General features: G+C 32.7%; 2 protein-coding genes and 1 long non-coding RNA gene across 15 annotated transcripts in view; 2 read left to right on the plus strand and 1 right to left on the minus strand.

Moving 5' to 3' along the window:
* Positions 1-5,399, minus strand: part of ITGB3BP (integrin subunit beta 3 binding protein) — a 51,785-nt gene extending 46,386 nt beyond the window's left edge. For 6 of the 12 annotated variants that reach the window (XM_023536241.1, XM_023536237.1, XM_023536240.1 and 3 more), the window contains exon 1: positions 5,255-5,328. Coding sequence is in view for 3 of the 12 variants with exons in the window: in XM_011369566.2 (XP_011367868.1) it covers positions 5,251-5,267 (17 nt within the window). In the remaining 9 variants the exon portion in view is untranslated. Of the gene's footprint in view, positions 1-5,250 lie in introns of all 12 variants that reach the window. The other 6 variants (XM_011369566.2, XM_011369560.2, XM_011369565.2 and 3 more) reach the window with 6 other exon arrangements.
* A 194-nt stretch (positions 5,400-5,593) lies between these two features.
* The window catches only part of EFCAB7 (EF-hand calcium binding domain 7), a 36,739-nt gene continuing 27,037 nt past the window's right edge, over positions 5,594-15,295 (plus strand). The window contains exons 1-6 of one of the 2 annotated variants that reach the window (XM_011369559.2): positions 5,594-5,758; positions 7,717-7,904; positions 11,216-11,445; positions 12,073-12,159; positions 12,725-12,920; positions 13,347-13,468. In XM_011369559.2, the coding sequence (XP_011367861.1) occupies positions 7,718-7,904; positions 11,216-11,445; positions 12,073-12,159; positions 12,725-12,920; positions 13,347-13,468 (822 nt within the window). In that variant the 5' untranslated portion in view covers positions 5,594-5,758; position 7,717. Of the gene's footprint in view, positions 5,759-7,716; positions 7,905-11,215; positions 11,446-11,552; positions 11,619-12,072; positions 12,160-12,724; positions 12,921-13,346; positions 13,469-15,295 lie in introns of those variants that run through there. The other variant, XM_023536234.1, reaches the window with a different exon arrangement.
* Positions 13,479-15,295, plus strand: part of LOC111745284 — a 4,119-nt gene continuing 2,302 nt past the window's right edge. Inside the window, exon 1 of the long non-coding RNA XR_002782583.1 lies at positions 13,479-15,246. This is a non-coding gene — a long non-coding RNA (uncharacterized LOC111745284). The remainder of the gene's footprint in view (positions 15,247-15,295) is intronic.

Raw genomic sequence — 15,295 nt, forward strand, 5'->3', positions numbered from 1 at the left:
GAAAATGCCAAATGTCAATCAACAGGTGAATGAGTAAACAAAATGTTGTATAAACACACGCACACACACACGCACATAGACATGGACATAATGGAATACTATTCAGACTTAAAAAGGAAATTCTGACACATGCTACAACCTAGATGAACCCTGAAGACATTACGCTAAGTGAAACAAGCCATCACAAAAGGACAAATACTATATACTTCCACTCAAATGAGCTACTGTAAGTAATTAAATTCATAATGACAGAAAATAGAAAGGCGGTTGCCAGGGAATGGGAAGAGGCATCAATAAGGAGTTAGTTAATGGGTATAAAGTTTCAGTTTTGCAAGATGAAAAAAGTTTTGGAGATGAACAATGGTGATTGTTGTACAACAATGTGAATGTACTTAATGCCACAGAACTGTATACTTAAAAAGTTAATGAAGGTGGGATATCAAACTGAAAGCATGAACACCAACAACAGCTCAGTGGTTACCAGAGGGAGGTAATTAAAGGTAAAGAGGGTCAAATATATAGTGACGGAAAGAAATTTAACTGTGGGTGGTGAACACATAATGCAATATACATATGATGTATGACTGAATTACACACTTGAAACCTATATAATTTTATTAGCCAATGTTACCCTAATACACTTAATAAAAAATGGTTAAAATGGTAAATTTTTTTATGTATGTTCTAACACAAAAGAAATTCTTAAAAAAGCAAACTTTCACTTGATTCCTAATTAAGAACCAAGAATGACACCTCAAAAACTCACGAAATTACATGATTTGAGGTTCTCTTATAGGATTTTCAAAACATTGGATTAAATATAATTTTAACTAGCTAAGCTGAAGGTAAGAGTGTCTGTGGGGGAGAGAAAGATAAACTTAGTAAAGCAAATAAGACTCAGGAGTCTTGATACAATGTCAAATTCTTCCACTAAGATTGGGCAAATAACATAATCTCACTAAGCTTCATAAAGTTTATAATCCTGGCCTGTAAACTAGTAGGAAATTTCCAAATGGAAAATAAAAATATCACTTAGTGTGTCACTGCTGCCATTTATTCCTCACTATAATGGAGAATATTGCCAACTACTTCACAAGAGTGTCTAGGATTATTAAGTATGCTTATGAAATACTTAGGAATCCTCTAATGAAAGGCAATGGCCAAATCCACATTCCATGTGACTCTTTGGGTGTAAATTGACATATCTAAAATGATTTTTTTACCATTCTATGTAGAGGAAAGAGCAAAGAAAGGAAAAAATTCTCCTACATCCTCTTTGCATTCTTCCTTTCATTCAAGCCTATGCTCTTTTGTGTTCAACATTCAAGTATTTACACAATAACTCACTATCACAGCATGGGTGAGGAACATCACTACATGTAAAAATATGGTCACCATGTGAAGGCACTTAAACGATTAAACCTGTTATTCTTCATGACAAAAAGAGTCGAAAACTTACCCAGTTATTAGGAAACATACTTATGGTGTCAAAGGCTTCTTTATTAAAACATTAATAAAGAATTAGTTAAAGAATTCTTACAAAAGCGAAAAGGATATATTTGGGAATTGTGACCCTATGATAGATGGGGGTGAGATGTTCTTTGGGTGGAATAAAATGAGAGAAATGCCATAAAATCATTTCGCTCCTAAATGGGTACTCTCAAAAATGAACATTAATAAAATATTCATCATTATTACCTTCTATGAGAAACATATAAACAAGTATCATCACACATACATATACATAAAAAATATAAGCCCTTTAAAAGAGTCTATTGAAAAGGCTAAATAGGTTTAAGTATGGCAGATGGGTAATATTTTACATACTTTCTTATATGTAATTTCACAACATAAAAATAATAAATATTGATGCTACCCATTCTTTGAGATTCCAGCACAACCATTTCTAAGCTTTTCCTGACAATGTCCAGTTTGCACTAAGAATCTTTTCAGTCTATACCTATAGATAGCACTTGTGCATGTCTCTCACTAAACTTATAATGCTGAAATAGTCTACTTATGTTAGTCTTTTTTCCCTAGACTAAGATATTTATATCATTAGCACCCTGTCTGTTCACTGGTAGGTTATGAGTTCTAAAAACACTTGAACTACCTCTCCCACTAAAATTAAAACTCCTAGAAAGGTATAGTATCTGTTCACATTTGAATCCCCAAAGCCTGACACAGTGATAGGCACAAAGCTGTTATATAAATTAATGGTTTATTTAATTAATTATATTTATTTTTAATTTAAAACCTCAGTCTCAAATCCAAGAATATATTTCTTTTAATTTTTATGATCCTCCAATCTTATTTAAGGTAGTTTAAACGCAGGTTCCCAAAGGATATCATATAAACATGGTCTCTGAAATAGTCTCTTCTATGAATCTTTGTCTTATTAGTTCTGGAAAAATCTAAGCCATAATCTCTTCAAATATTGACTCGTCTTTATTCTACTTTTCTGAGACTTCATATAGAAGTAATTTTAGACTTTCTCGTCTCATTTTCCATATCTCTAAACTCCTATATCTTATCATTGGTATATTTTTGGCAATTTCTTCAGATTTATCTCCCAGTAATCTAATTCTTTCTTCGACTGTGTCTAACTTACTGTTTAACCCATCATTAGTACTTTTTAAAACAATTTGATGAGGTTTTTTTGTAACTTAATTTTTATATAATTTTAAACTTAAAAAAAGTTCTAGGAATAAGAGCTCTTTTTATCCTTCATCCAGACTTACCATATCTTTGGTCTCCCTTAATGTAGAACAGTTCCTCAACCTTTCCTTTTCTTGATATTAACATTTTTCAAGAGTATAAACCAGCTATTTTTGTAGAATATCTGTCAATTTGGGTTTATTTGATATTTCCCCATAATGAAGTTAAGTATTTTTTGGCATAAATATCACAGAAGTGATGATGCATCCTTTAGAGGGCATAACTTGAGACACATGACACTGCTTTGTCACAACATTAGTGATATGTATGTGTTTTGCTCATTAAGATGTTATTTGCCAGTTTTCTCCAATGCAATAAGAAAACTTGTATGTAAATATCTTGTTTCATATCAAACTTTCTCTGAATACTTTTAAAGAGCCATTGGTGATTTTCTAATTCTATCATTCTTTTATATTTATTAGTTAGCATTCTACTCCAGGAAAGACCTTTCCCTTCTTTCTTTATTCATTTATTTATATCACTATGGAATCATGGAATTTTTTTATCCAGTGGATCATAATCAATTCCTATCACTTATTTTGACATTTAATTGTCCCAGATTTAGCAATGAGACCTTTCCCTTTCACACCACCTCCAGTGTACCCTATGTACCTGTAATTCTTTGACCACTCCTTACTTTCTAGCACAAAAAATATTGTCTGGGCTCTAGAATTAGCTTTTGTTTCAACGAGACTCAGTTTTCTGTGGATAATGGTATTTAGAAATCAAGATCTGGGCAATACTTGTGTTCACTGCTACTTCTGTCATTGCTTACAATGGACAGAGCTAAAACAGAAAACACACACACACACTTCTATCTACTTGTATTTATATATGTACATATATATAAATCTATGATTTCATAGTGATATTTCCAATACTCAGCCAAAATATTTTAAATTTGTCTATCCAACAGTGAAAACCAAGATCCCATTATCTTCAATACCTATTATTTGCTCAAGCCTAGAATACACAGAAACTAGTTTTGTAAGTGCTAACCCATACCTCTGTGCAAAATAAATCTATTTACTAAGATTCGGTATTCACCTAGTATTCTTAAAATGAAGCTGTATATACAGTCATTCCACTGGGTGTTAAACAGCATTTCAATATAGTTTTAATTTTCATTTTCCTGGTCTAACAACATACTTACTTGCCATTCATATAACTTTTCATTAGGTAATGGTTCAAGTCTTTGATATTATTTTAATAAGGTTTTTGTCTTTTTACTGTTAAGTTGTAAGAGTTCTTTATATATTCTAAGTATAAATTCTATGTTGGATATGTGTCCTTTGATGTCAACCTCAACTTTAAGGTCATGTATTTATTGTCAAAATATATTTACCACAAACTCTCCTAATATGTACCTGTTAATATATTTTTGAAAGTTGTCCTAAAATTCCACTTTTAATAGTTCTTTGGTTTCCCACTACCTATAACAGAACAGGACCATAGTTCAGGAAGTGTCACCACTTATTAAGCAAATACACACCAGTTTTCATTGTATTGCGGCTTAACAGGGATTTTGCTACATTATCCATGCAACTTCACAAAAGAGCTAACTGGTTTTTTTTCTCGTGCAGCAGTAGAGAGATAAGTCTTTTTGCTTAATTCTGGAGAAAGGAAAATCTCTTCAATAATCCATATCTTTTAAGGATGTAAGTGAAACACAGATGTATAAACTACCAGTGTGTAGGACACCAAATTAAGTGCTGAGTTTCCATATCTGGAAAGTAGAGATAATGGCAGCCCCTACCTCCCAAAGTCCTTTTTAGGATTCAGTGAGAAAATGCAGGTAAATTGTTAAATGTAAATCATAAAGATTTACATCTTTCCACTTTAATGTTAATTCCTATTTGATACAAATATTTCCTCCACTGTGTTACTTTGCATTTGGCTCACACCTGAAAATAACAGAGGAAAAGGTTACTCTAGAAGTGCACAGGAAGGGGTACATAAGTCAACTTGGGGACAAGGGACAACTTGATAATTTCACGTGTTAGATCTTAATCACCCCGCCCTAAAGAAAAAATTCTTTATTGAACTTAAAAAAGTTCCTACAGGGCAGTAATATGAAAATTGAAGTCCAGAATTGGCTACACTTCCTCCTTTGAGAGCTGGAATCCAGGTCAGAGACCCAGTCCTTGAGTTTTCCCACAAGTTTATGTGAATTCACCACACTAACACAGGCACTAAAGGGCTTTATCAAATTATACAGCGTATTTCAATCTACTGTTCCATTCTCGGTATGTTAACCAAATTTGAAATTATTTCAAGCATTAAATACATCACTAAATACAGCCCACAGTCTATAAAATCTGTCAAAAGCCTTGGAGAATCTAGACAAAGACTACGAGATTACTAGGGCTAGAAGATGAAGAAGTGGGTTGATGGTACCAAGCACCAGGAACCGTCGAAGCAGACAAGTTTATACTCAGAAAAGTAGAAAACGAAAAAGAATACTGAGGCACATAATATCTGCTCTTCTTGCTCAAGAAGGAGCTCAAACAACAATACTTGGGGAGGAGGTACCTACGGCATTTCGACATTCAGGGAACCACCGCCGCGGGAACGAACTGAGCAATTCCTTCCGAAAACCAACAACCTTCAGAAGAAAACGCAGAAGCCTAAAAAGCGCGGGCCTGCGGGCGCTCGGCGTCGTGTCACACTTAACGAGGCCCGCCGGAAACAAAGTCTCCGCGACAAGGGATCCGAGTGCATGCGAGGAAGAAGGGAGTCTCCATCTAGGACCGCATCCAGTCTCTTTGCCAGTGCAATACAGGACCCTCTCTCACGACTCTGGCCATAACGGTCCCCAATAGAGGAACGATAGAACCGTCTCCGTTCACTGTGGATTAACGATCCGCATATTTCTAGCCGGACCGTTTCGGGAGGTGCTCTGCATTTTATTTCCGGTGGTGGAGAAGTGCAGTTGCCATGGTAATTAAAGAAAGGCCGAGGTCTGTCCGACTGCCGTGAGCTGGTTGTGGAATCCGTGCAGAAAACAGGCTGCGGTTCCTCGTTTGTGAGCTGGAATTAGGTAGCAATCAGCTCGCTGTCTATCTTTGCCCGTTCCGCTTTTTTCTGTTCGGCTTCCTTTTCTCCCACCTGCTTCTTTTACTCCTATGTCGTACTAACACTTGGTCCACGTAGGTACCTAAAACGTACCTGTAAACGCACTTTTATGCCCAGAGGAATACAAAAATAGGGAGCTATTGCCCGAGATCAGTTGTGAACATATATCGCTGTGTAGGGACGGTGACTGGATGGCCGGCACTGTTTTCACTTGGCCCTTTAAAAGCCATAGGCACTTGTTAGTTTATTTTTCTTGCTATTGTGTGGCTGGTTATTTATGGAGCCGTTCTGTAGGCCCCCGTCTGAGTATCCGGCTGGAGTTTTAAATGAAGGAGGTTTCCGAGCCTGAGGGGGTGCAATTATATATTTAAGCTTCAGTTTAGTCTCTCGTCACAGAAAAGGAAAGAACAGAATTCTGAAACAATTCTGCCGTGGGATTTCCACAAGAGGGAGTGACCTTATTTGGAAAGAGCATTCGACGACAATCCTAAAAAAATACTTACATTTTTAATTGCTTGCTGCAAAATTAACATTAATTCTCCCTTATTTGGAACGGTTTTTTTCACATTTTTGAGGAGATAAGTGTACGCATATGTGTTTAAAACTCTGATGCTTAATTATAGTTACACCAATTTGCAGTAACCAGACTGTGACTCCACATCCCTATGGGGTCCTTCTAAATCTGGTGTAATATGAAAGTGTCAGGCAGGCGGTCTGTGTATTATAAATAGGGTACTTCATCCATGATAAGCGATTATCTTTCTTTCCCAAGTGTAAAAGACCTATATAATTCAAGAAGGTGCAAGTGATTTAGGCCTCTTGAGTAAGAATCCAATGAGTCCTGAAGGGGACCCTACCTGTGTCGTCTTATTGTTGAACTTGAAATATTAAATTTATTAGATTGGAATGTATTTTTAAAAGTCAAAGCTGGGTAAAATAGTGTTGGAAACCGTTAGACCACCAGCACAATTTAGTGCCTCATAGTAACTATTGTACAAGAAGCTTTCATTCACATTAATAAAGAAGAAACTGTTATAGAAATTTACTGCCTTTTGCTACTTACTATTATTAGCTTGGTGACACTGTGTCCTCCGATTTCCTTATCTGTAAAATGGACAAAAAAAATACCTCACTATTGTAGTGGGTAGGGATAAATCATAGTGTGTGACATTTCTTTAAGCTCTTATGAGCAGAAGTGCTATATAAACCCCAAACATTATTATTAGTAATGGAACACAGTAAAATCTCATGGTAACACTATAAATGGAATTTTAAAAATTAATTCATTTAAAATGTGGGCCACATTATTCAGATGTGAATATGACCTGGTTGATCCTGCTGTAGACATTGATGCCGACTGCTTATCATATTATATCCACATTCTAATTACTATGGAAGTTCACTCTATCTATAGTTTATTTAGTGCTTAATTTGTGCCAAGTGCTGTTCTATATGCTTCACATGTATTAACTTATTTAATTCTCATGACAACCCTACAAAGAGTGTCAAATGACTGTCCTATTTTGTGAGAATAGATGTGTGGGGTTTTTTTTTGTTTTGGGTTTTTTTTTTGCCCTATGATTCTTCTTTTGTATTAATGTTACATCTTTGTTTTGGCTTTGTTCTTTTGGTATATGTGTGTGTAAATATATCAGTATATATGTACATATATACATATATATGTGTGTGTGTGTGTGTGTGTGTGTGTGTGTGTGTGTGTACACACACACACATACATGTATCACCAGAGGCTTGTCCTAGTTTAACATATAATACAACATTATGCATATGTGATGTTCATGTTTTTTTCCCCACATATATAAACTTTAATGTCTTGATTTTCCCATTTGAAAGGCAATGTACCATTTGCATTTTAGGGGATTAACATTGACTAAACTAAATTTTTAAATTATTTTCTCATAGAATGGCCACCAGTCCTGGAAGTGATGCAGCTTTCTCCACTCAGAAATCAACACTTTCAGAGAGTCCTCAAACAAAGAAATTTCCACTAACTGAAGAGGAAATATTTTATATGAATTGTAGAGCTGCCTATTTAACTGTTTTCAAAAGCAGCTTAGAAAACATTATTTCTAAAGAGCAACTTTACTTAGGTAAAAATAATTTTTTAAATTAATTATTTTGCCTTATTTATTGAAAGTTAATAGAGCAGAAAGACTGAAATTAGAATTATGTTGTTGAATTTTAGTGATTTGAACAATGGAACTACTACTTATGTTATTGTGCCATTTTATATAGTTACGTATCCTAGGACCTTCAAAATAAAAATTTCAATGTTTATACAGACTAGAATAGTATTTTTAAAGCTTCTATCAATTACTTAATATTTTTTCTAATTCTCATTTTAGTACTTTAAGATTTATAACAATAGAATTAAAACATGTTTGTTATTTGAATCACTACTCTGAATTTAACCTATACTATGAAAATGTAAAGGATATATAAAAATGAGGTGAATGATTGTAAAAGTATTAGGAAATAAGTGAAATTTGAAAAGAGAATTAATAGTTCTGGTTTTGTTTTGATTTTTGTAGAAGAGGAGGGGAATGATCTTTTATTACTTCTCTCCATTATCATATTCCTCTGATTGCAAATATCCCCCCAAAAATGAATTTGGTTCTTGCCAGGTGTATCCAATGACTTGGAGGTCTTTAGTCTTGAGAGTGGTAAACAACAATACCAGATAACACTGAATACTCATGTTATTTTCATAAAGGTTAACTTTGTAAGTAGAGAAATTATGAGTTATTTTGCCATCCTTAGACGCAGTTTCCTTAAATAAGAAATCTGACAATTTTGCAATGTCTCGGGTTTGTATGAAATCTCTATTTGAGAAAATTCGTTTTGGAGAATATGAAAATTGAAAAGATTTTATTTTAGTAAGATTATATTTTACTATAAACTATAGTTTTAATCTTTTCTCTTTATTCTTTTGAAAATGGGCTGAGATCACAAAAATCTACTAAGTTGAAAAGTTTAACATGCCTTCCGCTACTATGACATTTAGTTTATGAGACAATGAATATGTATTACTAAGATGCTATCAGTCTTATAGAATTATCTGGAAGGATAATACTGCAGTGTTTGTCTTTTCAGTGTTATATACACTTTTGGTTTTATGGTGGAATACTCTTTGTAACATTGTCATGACTGATTTCAGATAATCTAGATTTTTAAAAAGTAGTAGTGTGAACCAGCGATGTCTCTTTTTACTATGTCTTTCATCTATATCCTTCTGCCATTTAGGTACAAAACATGTGCTTTGATGTTCCATTTCAAGGTCAGATAGAGCAATACCATTACCAGGACTTTAAGAGTTCCTCTTTTTTTCCTCCAAGTTTTAAATAATACAGATATTATATACTCATGTCAAAGTTTAAGGTAAACCCTGGCAAAAGTATCTTGGTGTAAACCTTTAAACATCTACAGTTATATAATGTTTTCACTTTTATAAGACTTATTAATGGGCTCCAACTAATTCTTAAACTAGAGGTTAAAGTTAGGTTAGTAGTTACTAAGTTATACCTACTTCGTAGATATGGGAATGTCTCCTTACTGAGTACATGTTTTGGCATAACGAATTTTATTCTGAGAAAGGTGTTCTGTAATTAACAATATATTTTAAAAATATTTTGTTATTGAAGATAGCACCAAACATATGTTGAGCTGCCACTTGTGGAAAAGAGTTACACACCTATTTTCTCAAAGTTGGATGAAATAGCATTTTCTTTTACAGGGACTTTTGCTTTGTAATCATAACTTCATTTAGGTCCTACTTGTATTCCCAACTTTAAAGGATGGAGTTTGGCTGGGGATCGAATGCTAAAAGACATACAATAGGCAAAATACTTATCTTTTATTCTTAGGGAAGCATGGTAATCAAGGCTTTTGTCTACATCCAGAACAAACCTGCGAAAATAAAAAAATATATATATTATCTCTACTATTACAAATTTCCACAAAAGCTTTCTAGGTGAGTGGAAGATGGCAATTACTACAGCTACAGCTTTTGTTAGCTCTGAAAGTCACCTCTGGATAATGATCTTCTTCCTGTTTCTGTGTCAAAATTTTAAATTATTTAAGTGTGATACTCTGGCATAATCTGGAGAATAGGAACATTTCTCTCAGTCTGTGGACTTTTAGTATTAACCATAAATAGCAACCACAGGTAGCAATTTTACACTTCAGATGTGGAATTTGTATTTAGATTATAAAACTTTTTAGGAGCCAAGAAGCTTGTATCTCTGAAAAAAAAAACACTGTTATGCTTGTGCATGGTGAATGTTCAACAAAATGGACTCACAGATAGCTGTATTTATTACCCTGATATGATTACTATTTCCTTGAGGATATTTCTTTAGTTAATTTGTTATATATATATTAAATGATTACATTAAATTGTAGACTATCCAGATTATAATTTTTTAGTGCTGATTGACAATGCATGAATCTTATGAAATCTCATCTAAGTTTGGAAAGATCCAACATAAGGTTTTATAATAGAAGTTGGAAGCACAATTCAGGAAAGTGATATATTTTAAAATTCTGTTAATTCCTTTTATAGTGCTTAGGAAAGTTATCACTGGTTCATTTTAAATAGTCTTAAGTCTTCATATGCAGAGATTTGATTATTTGCAAATTACCAAATTACTCCTATTCAACTGTACAAATAACTACGGTCATTTGACACCATTATAATCTAGTGTGATATGACATATGAAAATATGCAAAGCCTTTGTCACATCATAATTCTTTGCCTTTCATAGATATAAGGACATGGCTTTTAAAATAGGTATGTCTCATGAATAACTGGTTATAGGACTATTTTTTAATGTTCTGGTTAAAAATGAGAAGTAATTTGACCATTGCATGTCTACAATAGTCTTCTCTCAAAGTTCGTTGACATTCTTGATTTTTAGCAGGGCTGTAACTGCAAGTAGATAATTTTTGTGCATATACTTGACATTTGAGACATAATGCTCTTGAAACTCTAATATCTAGCAATGATATTTGTTGAGCCAAAAAAAGTAATAATTTATGATTTTTGTGGTTACTCTTATGTCCTCAAAACAATTAAGTGCATAGGTGTTTTTAATTTTTTTTCTCCACCAGGCACTCTTATGAAGTAAATTAGATATTGTCACTTAATTAAACTATGTAGGTTGAGAACCAATGGTCAGAATAGGAAAAATCTGTTTAATTCTGGCATTAATAAATTAAGAATTTTTAACCGGTAAAACACACACACACACACACACACACACACACACACACACACACACACACACACACAGAGTTTGTTTTTAAAAGCCAGGCATACATCTCACTAGATTGTCAACACCAAAGGTAAAATATTGATATGTATATGCTTTTGTATAGTATTGTAATATATAATGGTTTAAAGAAAAAATACACTTAAATACCAATTCCAAATGTTACTATAAAACATCCCAAAAGACTATTAATAAGTATTGGACTCCTCAAACTGTCAAACTGAATTTTGATGATTTTTGTATAATTTTAAGAAAGGAAAAACCTACTTCAAAAGCAGAACTGCTGAAATCATTTAAGCAATTAGATGTAAATGATGATGGCTCTGTTTTACACACTGACCTTTATAAACTTCTAACGAAGGTAAGATCTGTGAAATGGTTTTGTAAAATGCATATTTTGCAAAACAGCTTGGAATCTACCTTTGGCAACCAAAGACTGCACGTTAAAAATAATTGTTTCATTGATAGGTGAAATGAATCACATATATGTTGTTTATCAAGTGCTTAAGGATCCTTTTGGATGAAAGGTGCTTTGTAAGTAAAAGATAAAGTATAAAATTGAGCCCATGTTGCAGTCTCCCCATGCTTCTTTGCAGTTCTTTCCTGCTCACTATTCTGTAAATCAGTGATTCATGTGTGATGAGTAAAAGAGAAAATATAAATGGGATTTAGAATCCATCTTGTTTCTTGGTACAATGTGAGAAAATATCATTATTCTAAATTTAATAGTAGTTATTACTGAATCTATGTTACATATTGTTGAAATTTAGTAAACTGAATTCAGCACACTTTTACAAAATTTAATAAAATTATGAAATTTTGTTTTATATAATGGTTTCATTCTTGCTTGACATAATACTTATTCTGAGATTTATAATGAAGCCATATATTCAAACTTAGTTGCAGAATAGATTAAAATGAATTTCCACTCTCCCATGCATAACAAAATGATAGTCATGTGGCTTTAAAATAAATCTTGTTTTTTCAGAGAGGTGAGAAGATGACTCGAGAAGAAGTAAATGCCATAATAAATTTGGCTGATGTAAATGCTGATGGCAAATTTGACTACATCAAGGTACATAAGTTCATATTGATGTAAATTTGTTTACTGTATAGGAGAAGTATTTTTAAAGGGACATATCTTTTTAATATTGGCAATGACATATTAATTTATTGTATACTAATTGTACTTGAAATTTAATCTCTCTAGTCCCACAACCATAATCTGATGACTACATTAAAAACAATATAAGTAAGTTAAAATACATGCATGTTCACATACACACACACACACAAACATAGAGACTCTTCTCAGAAATATACCTTTTCTGAGGTAGAAGAATCATAAAAATTATTTAGAACAAATGCAAGTCTACACATCTTGTAAAAAAATAATAAATCATTTCTCTTTGTGTAACATTTTATTTTTACTCAGAGTATGACTTCCTCTTTGAATCATGGCTGCATTTCACTAGGTCACTTGAGGGTGGTCAGTCTGATTCAAAAAAATAAAATGAGTAACCTAGTTCAATAGGAAATATATTCCATCAGTCTCTCCCTTGCCTACTAATGTGCATTTGCTTTTTCCCAAATGTATGATTGAATGTTTTATCACTAGACTACATTTTTATTTCTTGTAGTTTTGTAAATTATATGTGACAACCAATGAGAAATGTCTCAAAACTACTCTAGAAAAACTGGAGGTTGACAGTAAACTGAAGCGTCAACAGTTTGGGAGCCACATTGAAGGGCCCCCTGAATGGGATCTATCACCAGTACCAAAACCATCACCTAGAATCACAAGAAAAACTGATCAAGAAACATTCTCAAATAAAGGTATTTACTTTTTGACACTAAAATTTCTTGATCAAGAATGGAGGGTTATGTTCTGATAAATTTTTCCTTCCATCTTATCAGTGATAAAACAAATGAGACTACAACGTTTCAGCTACCATTTCTAGACTCAGCTGTAAAAATCTATTGATGTAAAATTTTATTATAGAACTTGGCTATGCTCATTATAGTTTATTAAAACTAAAATTTCAGGCTAAAAGGTGACATATTGAAATAATATTATTAATAGCCTATAAATTAGGGATTATTAAAGCCTGATAAATATAAAACTTCTGACTTTATTTCAGTTGGAAGAATAAAGAGAACAAAGTTAATACACAGACCTTTTATACTACACCGTGTTTAGAAACAAACTTTCTATTGACAACTTTTTGTAATATGAGACCAAATAACTCTTACTTGTTACAGGTGATACCAAGAGCTCTTTACTGGCAACAAGCAGAAAGTTCAAAACATCTGTTTCTTTCACATTTACCATGGGGGCTAATAGTAACCAAAACTCAAAGTTAACTGAGCCAGACTCACTAAAGGTATAGTATTTTAAATTAATAACTATGACTTTTTCTGAAAAAAATTGCCATTAAGTGTATTAATAACTATTTGGTGTCTATGGAGAACCAGTAAAGTTTGTGAAGTAATTCTTTGAGGTTTTTCTATAGATTGTAGCATTTCTATCTATAAGCCAATTCTATTACTTTAAAGTGAAAATGATGAAGAAGAATATTATTAAAAGGCTTTTAGTTTGAAAATGATGACTCTTCAATTTTTGAAGTTGAATAGATTATCTAATTATGTACTTTGCCAAGCAATTTTTTGTTTCGTTTAGCAAATACTTTTTATAGGTGTTTCTTATAAAGAAATCATTCATTCAATATCAATTCCTCTGAGAGAAAGACAACAAAGTCACTTTGCTAAGTCAATATTTGTAGTGTTAATATTGATCTTCTTCCTTTGTTTTCCCTTTCTAGACTCAACCTTTACTAGTTATCTTTCAACAGAAAATAATAGCTACAGAAGTATAAAACATTAACTGGAAAGTGCTAGGATGCATTAAAAATGTGTACCTAGAGACCCCTGTAAAAGGGGGAAAAATGGTTATGACCACATACTATAACTGCTGTTAGAAAACTGAACTGATTGTTCTCAAGAGCTACATTTTTGTTTCAAATAACAACTCTGTATTTGTTATTGAACTCTGAAGTCCCTTATATCTTTAAATTGCTAGACAGTGACATTTGTTCTATATTAAAATTTTAAAACATTATCTCCAAGGAATTTTGTTCAGACTATTTAGGAATCTATACACCCTAAGCAATTTGGTGTGCATGTCCAGCATGTTCACACACAATATTTCGTGTTCCAGTAATATTATTTTCCACTAATGGAAGCTTTTTGTATTTTGCAACTAAATTAGATGTTAATAAAATTTAACTTCATTAAATAATTGTGGTTTACCTGATTCAAAGTGTAAATAAATATGTTTAGCTAGTATAAGGAGAGATATAAATAAATATTAATATGGATTATATTAAAGCCATACTAAGACTTTTTGTCTGTGTCATGCTCGTGTTAATTGTGCCCCTACCAATAAAATTCCTCTAATTTAGTTTTACTCAACAACTATTTACTAAAAAGGTAATGTATGCCAGCTATTTTGCTTAGTTATAAAATATTAGCCTTGAATTAAAAAATAAAAATTTTTATTTGATTATTGATACATTGAAGTAGTATAGCATAGTATTTATTCATTTATTTGTTTAACAACTATTCATTGACTACTCTGTGCCAAGCCCTGTCGTAACTAAGAGCTTCGGATAGAGACAGACCTGTGGTTGGATCTTAGCTTTGTCACTTAATAACTGTGTGATCTTTAGGAATTTAGTCAGCAGCCTTTCTGAGTCTCAGTTTCCTTAACTTATAGATTGCAAATAATTATATTTAGTATGTTTTTGAAAGATTCAATCAGGGACATAGAATTCACTTTAATAAATAGTGTTAATATTATAATAGAACTGGCTATAGGTCTTTATATGGAAATTTCATGATGAAATTATAATTTAAGAAAGTTAATCTATTGTGTATAGTGTACAGATATCTCAAATTAGGAAGAATATCTGAGAGGCAGATAGAGTTATCCAGATATAAAGTGATGATAGCTAGGCCTAGGGAAGTACCTAAACATAATAGGGAAGAGACAAATCTTACAGTGCCAAAATTAGTCTGTAGGCCATAGTGATTGTATAACAAAAGACTACTTAAGTTTTGTACCTAAGAGCAGGGAGTGGTGCTCTTAATAAGTGGAAAGTAGGTAAAAGATACTAGGAGAATTCAATGATTAAAAGAAGATGGCATACTGT

Source organism: Pteropus vampyrus, unplaced genomic scaffold (genome assembly GCF_000151845.1).
Source record: "Pteropus vampyrus isolate Shadow unplaced genomic scaffold, Pvam_2.0 Scaffold151, whole genome shotgun sequence".
Taxonomy (NCBI): Eukaryota; Metazoa; Chordata; class Mammalia; order Chiroptera; family Pteropodidae; genus Pteropus; species Pteropus vampyrus.